This window comes from Rutidosis leptorrhynchoides, chromosome 2, assembly GCF_046630445.1.
Source record: "Rutidosis leptorrhynchoides isolate AG116_Rl617_1_P2 chromosome 2, CSIRO_AGI_Rlap_v1, whole genome shotgun sequence".
Lineage (NCBI taxonomy): Eukaryota > Viridiplantae > Streptophyta > Magnoliopsida > Asterales > Asteraceae > Rutidosis > Rutidosis leptorrhynchoides.
In genome coordinates, this window is record NC_092334.1 from 218082751 (window position 1) to 218091427 (window position 8677).

General features: G+C 33.8%; 1 protein-coding gene and 1 pseudogene across 1 annotated transcript; one reads left to right on the forward strand and one right to left on the reverse strand.

Moving 5' to 3' along the window:
* Positions 1-1850: 1850 nt before the first annotated feature.
* Positions 1851-2459, forward strand: LOC139888554 (blue copper protein 1b-like; annotated as a pseudogene).
* Positions 2460-2847: 388 nt separating this feature from the next.
* LOC139891683 (uncharacterized) lies at positions 2848-7896 on the reverse strand. Its single transcript, XM_071874665.1, has 4 exons — positions 7472-7896; positions 6006-6242; positions 5700-5917; positions 2848-3235 (listed from the first exon to the last, which is right to left on the reverse strand). Exons 1-4 carry the CDS (start codon positions 7739-7741, stop codon positions 3040-3042), a joined length of 921 nt encoding a protein of 306 aa, XP_071730766.1. The 5' UTR covers positions 7742-7896; the 3' UTR covers positions 2848-3039.
* Positions 7897-8677: the final 781 nt, after the last annotated feature.

Consider the following 8677-nt stretch of genomic DNA (forward strand, 5'->3'; position numbering starts at 1 on the left):
TAGTGTTGTGGACCTTAGTCACTAGCTTTTAGTGATATGTGATGGTCTTGACCTTAAATGGGCGGTTGGTGAAAATGGGGCATTTAATGCATTTAAGTCATTAAATGCACATGAATGAATGGTTGGTGTTTAGTCCAACTAGTTTGTGTGTTGATTGAATACTTATTGTAATAGGTGCGTTACGTTGAAAGTTGCGAGCTTGGTTTAACATTCACCGACGGCGTTAAGGTGAGTGGAATAATTATGCATGTATGTATATAGTGTATTTATTTGTGTGCTATGGTATGAACCACGGAGCCGGTAGTACCATAGTATGTGTGAGTGTATTATGATGTGAACCACGGAGCCGGTAGCATCATGGTACGTGTATCGTAGTGTGAACCACGGAGCCGGTAGCACTATAGCACGAGTCGTTAAAGTGTGAACCACGGAGCCGGTAGCACTATAAAATGAGATGTGAACCACGGAGCCGGTAGCATCAAAGTGTGAACCACGGAGCTGGTAGCACTATAAAATGAAGTGTGAACCACTGAGCCGGTAGCACTATAAAAGAGTATGACTCAAATGCGTAGTCACGTGAACCACAGAGCCGGTAGCATCATAGCATTGCGTATGGTGTGAACCACGGAGCCGGTAGTACCATGACGCGAGTATGGTTAACCATATAGTTTGTGTATGTGTTGTTGTGTAGCATAATATATTATTTCGGTGAATATGCTATTGATTATGCTAGTTGCGGTATTTGGAGGTTATTAGCTTATACTCGGAGTTTGTATGCTAATTGTTATATACTAGCGATATTACGGTGTGTGTAAGTGTATGAAAGTAGGTATATTAGATATGTATGTGTATAATTATTGCATTCACTAAGCTTTAGCTTACCCTCTCGTTGTTTACCTTTTTAGGCTCCGGCGTGAACAAGGGCAAAGGTATTCGTTTGGAATAGTAGTGGCTCTCGGGGGGTTTTAGTTTTTGGAAGTTCGGCCAAGATTTGGGTAGTTTAACCCCAAACACCATGCTCTAGTGTCGTTTGAAAATTAAACTAGAACGGTCAAAACTTGTATTTTTGTACGAAACGTGTAATTCGGGCCGATGTGGGCCCGGCGATGTAAAACTTGCTTTGATGATGGAAATCTCTTAGTTTAACTTATTATGACACGTTGTAAAAAGGTTTTCGTTTAAAAGTGTCGGGAGGCGGCTTTTCCGCTCATGTAAGTTGGACCCCGGAGACAGCAAGCTTTAGTTCATTTGGACGCCGTCCAGATCTTCTGGACGCCGTCCAAGCCTTCTTTGCTGGACGCCGTCCAGATGTGTTGATTCAGAAAAGTTTTTTTTAAGGCGTGTTTTTGAGATAACGAACAAGGGTCGTTACAATGGACGATGAAGATGAAGGTGAATGTGAAATGATTAATTTGAAAGTGTAAAAGATAAAAAGATAAAGTTACCCTCACATGTTTGTCACATGACTGTATCTAACCATAATAATTAACGTTCGTTAGTGACAGGGACAATCCTTGAGTAAAATGCAAATCACATGAACTATCAGTAATGGAAAAAATTGTAGGAGTAACAGTGATTTTTGTTACAAATTACATGGATATCCTTGACGTTATGTCCCAAATTTTATAAGTTTAAACTTCAAACCAATATAAAGACTAAATTTCATGGCCGTCGTCCACAACAACATTGTAACAGGTACATATGGCGTCTTTGAGACCTCAATAGTGACTAAAATAACTAATTAGAAACTATATAAATAGCCAACACCATTGTAGCTTTTTATTCATCTTCTCATTAAACAAAGTAAATTAGAAGCCATTTTTGAGACCTAATTAATATATATTCTACAAATGGCCTCATCTCAAAACACCATCTTCTTTATCTCAACCTTACTTGTTCTTGCAACTACAGTTTCCGCAACGCAATACATTGTTGGTGACCAAAGTGGTTGGACTCATGACTACGATTATCAAACTTGGGCCAAGGACAAAGTTTTCACCACTTGGTACGTAACTTATTATCCCATTGATATAATTTCATTTCGTTCGTTTAATATCATATCATGTTCATACATTTACCATTTCTTAGACATTCAAGAAACTTAATTCTTCTATTTAAATTGTTATGCAGTATTCAATTATGCGCCTGTTATTCACTCCGTGGTGAAAGTTAATAGCACTGGTTTCGAACAATGTAGTACTACATCTTCCAATGAAACTTTGACAAGTGGACGGGACATCATCCCCCCTTAAAACCCCGGGAAGAAAATGGTATATTTGTGGTGTTGCGAAGCACTGTGAGTTGAGAAACATGAAGCTCGTTATTACGGTTCTACCACAAACAATGGCTCCGGCTCCAGCTCCAACCCCAGTGGCCCCATCTGCATCAAGTTCATTGGTTGTACCATCTATGGGTTCGTTGGTGCGTTATTTAGCAGGCTTGTTCTGCTCATTGTTTGATGTCCTATTTATCCTTTAATTTCGAGTATTGGTCATTTATATTTCTTAACATATATCTTTGTTAAAATGCTTTTGGAGACGGTGGATATCAAAATTGAATTATTTCTAGATGAATATGTGTTCACTTCAGCGCCCTTGTACTCGTATTCATGTGTGATTCACCATACAATATAAAAATAATACTTATATTACAGTTAGACTAAAATTTATAATTCCACTGCATACCCATTTTGCCACCCCTGCTACTTAAAACTGATACTAACCCAACACTTATTCAACATATATCATCAGCTAAAATTAAACTTATACATACAAAATAAAATAAATCATTAATAAAAAAATGAATCAATACGAAAACTAATACTAAAACTAGAAAAAGTGTCCAGCCACTTGAGCAAGGAAAATTCTATCGATCACTATTATATACACTTTAGAGAACAATTGATTACAACCAAAGAAAGCTAAAAAGTACAGTATCATTTTCAGTTGCATAACTTTGTTTTGAACTTGTCATTGAAACATTTCGTGAACCGAAATGCCTTTAATTATATGGAATCAATCGATGATCACCCATATGATGTTAATCTAACAATAGTAGTTGCTCTTCATCTTCCTGCAATTCCTGCAACTCACTGAGTCGTTTTCTGGCAATCACCGTGACTATTACAGTCGTCACGATCGTTAAAACAAACCCACAAACCGTGAATACAATCTGAAGAGGTGCAAGTGATCTTTGATCTTTCGAAGCATCTGCTAAGGTTCTAATCATTATACCCCTGAAAAACAGACGCAAATGATATAGAACAAAATTTACTTTGTTGAACTCTAAAAATAATATATATAACTAGTAAAGTGGACCGTGCTTCGCGGCGGTGTGTAAAAAAGTTTTTGTGTACGATTTCATTGAAAAATGACTATGAAATTTGTAGTGCAAGTTTAAAAGTTTGAAACATGTGCACCGAACTTGTTTTTTAACCAATAAAATATTAGTTCAATAATTAAAAATTATTTAATTTTAATAATTAAAATAGTTATTAATAACATTTAATGATAATAATTAATTAATAAGATTTAATTTTAATTCAAAATTATTTAGATTAATGACATTTTAATTTAAAATTATTTAGATTAATGACATCACCCATCATGCTTAGATTTTTTTTCTTTTATTTTTTGATTTTTTTAAATAAGGAAATTAGCCTAATAATAACATCATCGTTATAGAATTTTAATAAAAACTGTAGATAAATAGATAGATGATAATGATAATGATAATGATAATGATAATGATAATGATAATATGTTATGTAATGGACTTGATAAGTCGGTATGTCTAGATCCATATGGTTGTCAGCTCAAATGATGATTAATAACATAACCCTTGGCTTACAAAAATATCTTTGGTTTCTAATACGGAGTACGTATACATAAATTACTAACACGTGCACTTACTTCCAACCACGCCCACTATATTACCCCAAAGGTCATTTTCACTTTTTTCCTCAAGGTTAAACCCAGTGGCGGATCTTGAACAAACTTTATGGGAGAGCCAAAATAATTTGAAACGTATGATTTAACTAAATATCGTTCGATAATATAATGTTTTTGTGCTTAAAAAATTTAGCAACCAAATATACCTAATACTTTTCTAAATTTAGTTTAATTATTAATTTTTCCCTATGAAGTTAAAATTTTATTTTACTAAATACTATTTTTGTTTTTAATGTGTTAAATTATTATAGTACTCCGTATCTCAAAATATGTTAAATTGTAAAGTTATATGTGTACTTGTACAAAAACTAAAGAGAGTTGGTTGCAATAAAAGTTAAAAAGTACTAAAAGTTGGTGACTGATATTGATGTCTCCTCTGTTACTCTCCCCCTCCGTTCCAATTACTCTCCTCCCATCAAAAAAACACCATTTTCACATCTCCTTTAAGATTAAACTTCATTTTTTTCATGAATCATAGACGTTATTTATACAGAACTTTGCAGGGGCCAGAACCCTCTCTGCCCCTCCGAAGATCCGCCCATGGTTAAACCCTCGTTATCATCTCAGGCTTCATTTTGAGTCGTTAAATTTTTCGGCTGACGGCGATTTTTATAATTCACTGTCAATTAAACCGCATATATTTTTATGTATTATTCGATCTAAAGGTACTGATCTATTTTAATTTCTAATTTATAAGGCTTCCAATTGATTAGTTGCAACTGTTCTAGATTTTAATTTGAATCTGATTCTTTTTTTCCTTTCATATTTGTGTTTATGTTTATATTTAATTTGTGGGTTTTAATCACATTTCTTTGTTTCATCTATTTTTCAGATGTGGTTGCCAGCGGTTGTTGCCGGCGTTGATTACCGATGGTGGTTGCGGCCTTATTTTTTTTGTCGTAGTGGTTGTTGAAGATGGTTTGCGGTGGTCATTTTATAAGTGATTAATTTTAGTTTATCAATTTTGTTTCAAGATATTTTTTTATCTTTTTAGTTTGCCTCATGAATCTGATTGGGTTTGTTAAAAAAGATGCCTATTAATCTGATTGGGTTTGTAAAAAAAAGATGTACTGAAATTTAAGAAAAAAAAAAAAAGAAAGGCGCTACAGTTGAACAATGGAAGATGGGGTATTTGGCTTTTAGTTTATCAATTTTGTTTCAAGATTTTTTTTTTATTTTTAGTTTGCCTCATTAAAAAAAAATAAAAAAAAAATTGCTACAGTAGCTACAGTGATTGCTACAGTAGCGTTTTCAGGAGAGGTGGCGAGATATGATTGGTGGGCGTTGTCCATGTTTTTTTTGTCGTAGTGGTTGTTGAAGATGGTTTGGGGTGGTCATTTTATAAGTGATTAATTTTAGTTTATCAATTTTGTTTCAAGATATTTTTTTATCTTTTTAGTTTGCCTCATGAATCTGATTGGGTTTGTTAAAAAAGATGCCTATTAATCTGATTGGGTTTGTAAAAAAAAAGATGTACTGAAATTTAAAAAAAAAAAAAAGAAAGGCGCTACAGTTGAACAGTGGAAGATGGGGTATTTGGCTTTTAGTTTATCAATTTTGTTTAAAGATTTTTTTTTATATTTTTAGTTTGCCTCATAAAAAAATAAAAAATAAAAATTGCTACAGTAGTAGGTACAGTGTTTTCAGGTGAGGTGGCGAGATATGGTTGGTGGGCGTTGGCCGTATTTAGTGTATAGTATAGTATAATAATAATATATATAAGGTGTCTCAAATGAAAAATAATCTTACGTGTAGATTGCAACAAAGATTTCTGGAACCATTCCAACCAATGTTCCAAACAAGTACGGAACAAACTTAACATCAGTAGCAACCGCACAGTAATTATACACAACGTACGGAAACGGTGATATTCGTAATAGTGTCACAGCTCTAAACTGATCATACCAATCACCTTCACCAGATAATCTAATAATTGATGCTTTTTTTGGATATTTTTCTAACCACCCCTGCATTAAAAAAAACACATTTTCACCTTAAACCACCATTTATGTACAAAAGGTATATCATGATGATAAAGAACGTGGATAAACTTACTTGAATTTTGTGGTAATAAAGGGAACCAAAGAAATAAGGAAGTGATACGCCAATTGTAACACCACAAATTATTAATAAAAATCCCAAACAATAGCCGAAACTCATTCCTGCAACCCACATTGATGGTGTAGATGGTAGAAATATTGCAGGGAATAACGCTACTGAACCAAATATTATAAGTGCTAACACTGGCTTGCTGAATGTATCAGTTTCCCAATTCAAAATTGGTATAACTTCCTGGAGAAAAAGACACAATACTTAACAGACAAAAAAAAAAGGTTATCAAATCTTGAGTTAAATTGGTGTAACCAGAAATGGTTAGCGGTTTTAATATGCGTGAAACTTTACTCAACAATGTATTGGATGTATCTTACTTAAAACTTTCAATTACAAGTATGAAACTTCACTGTATAGATGACTTATTCATCACGTAACACGTTCGTTTACTCATGTTCCGACCGCCATACAAGTTACCACAACAATCAGGGGAGGCCCAGAGGGGGAGCAACCCGATCGACCGATCACTCGATCAGGGCACACTGTTTTCAGGGGGCAACTTTTTCATATATACGATTTGAGAAACAGGGGAACTAGAGAAACACAATTAAAGCGGCAAAGACGAAACACAATAGGCCCAAAAACAACAATCAAAGGCCCCATAGAAAAAGAAATCAAGTCCACTAACATTCTAGCAAAATCCAAAGGGCCTTTTTTAAATAGCTTATATTATTCGTTAGGCCTAAGAGCTTTTTTTAATATCTTATATTATATTATTCGTTAGGCCTAAGAGCTTTTTTTAATATCTTATATTATATTATTCGTTAGGCCAAAGGGCCTTTTTTAAATAGCTTATATTATTTATCCCTGCCATGAGGAATTCACCCATGGCACCTTTCCCATATTGTTCCATATTGTTTGGGGGGTAAAATGGGAGGGGGGTTTTACTCGGCCGTGCCCTTGGATCGGTTTCAAGGTTTCCTCCCGGACAGCGATGAGGGCGGGGTTATTATCGCTGCATCGGCATAGTCGAAACGGGAGATGATCGCAACGGGTGGTTTAGTTCCCCTCAGGTGATCTCAATCGCTGTCCAAAAAAAACTTATACCTAAGTGGTGGTGACCGGTTTCAAATTCGGATATAATACTATAATCCTCAATCTATTTGCATCGCTAGTATAGTTTTTAGTATTAATAGTAAATGCACAATAGCTACAAAACCAATATATATGCACATAAAGGGTCAATTTCAAAGGTCAAAACTCAAAAGTCTTAAACTGTGCGCCAAAAACAGGTTCAACCCTTAGAATAGCAATTAGTTTCATATCTCAAAACAGAGATTGGGTATTAAGTGGGTACATTTTTAAGCACTGTACCTAAGCATACATGTTGTTAACTTAACAATATTATATAAATTAATTAATTAATGCAATTGAAATGTAACTACAGATACATTACAATTAAGACATACCTTTTCCATTAGATATGGTCCAATCCATACAAAGAAACAAAACCCTAAAATGGCCAAAAACACAATCAGAAATACAAATTTCCCCCACCACCAAAACGACCACCAGATATTAATACAATCACCGGAGATAGAAGACGACGACGGAGCAAAACCACCGCGGCCGTGGTCACCGATTCCTTCGGGTGACGTCATGATAATGTAATCAGGTTTGGGATCATCAAACCCTACCACCTTTAATCTGGTAATTGTAGCATTGTTTTCATGCGACATATCAATTGATTGATGATATGATGTTGAATTATCAAGATTGGATTAAAACGAGGATTATATTTGAAGGGTTTTGATAAAAAGAAAATAAGGGGGGGTTAGGGTTAGAATGTTTGGATCGGAAGAAGGAATTGATGAGGGGAAACGTAGATTGAAAAGACATGTAATCTGAATGCTTTTGTTTTGATTTTGCTTTTTCTTATTATTTCTTTAATCCCTTGTGTGTTATGAAATTGTCAAAAATGATGTTGTCAATTATCATAAGAATTCAAAGTTGAACAATAATTATATGTACTATAAATATGTACCATGTAATATTACATTAGATGCACTTCTGATATATATTTCATAATATATACTCTCTCTCTTTATATCTTCTAATAATTATCAATAGTCCACAGTCAAAAACCAGGCCACTAAAGGTAGTTATAAGCCTACTGAATTATAACACGTCATTAAAGGTAGTTATAAGTCTACTGAAGTATAACACGTTATCAGCACGAAGTGCTCCATATAATCAAGGTTTATCTAAGCAAGCACACAAGTCAATAATCAAGGTAATAATAATAATAATAAAAAATTTCTTTAACGCTATCTTCTATTATTTATTAGTAAGGTAAATATTATTATCATCATAACTAACATTTATATTTATGTTATATATGGTCGGTTATACCGCCTGAATTATATTTCTGTAATCTAACTATTATTAACTTCACTAACATTTATATTTATGTTATATATGGTCGGTTATACCGCCTGAATTATATTTCTGTAATCTAACTCTTATTAATTTCGCTAACATTTATATTTATGTTATATATGGTCGGTTATACCGCCTGAATTATATTTCTGTAATCTAACTCTTATTAATTTCACTAACATTTATATTTATGTTATCTAACATTTATGATTACTTATGCAATTAATCATTATTTA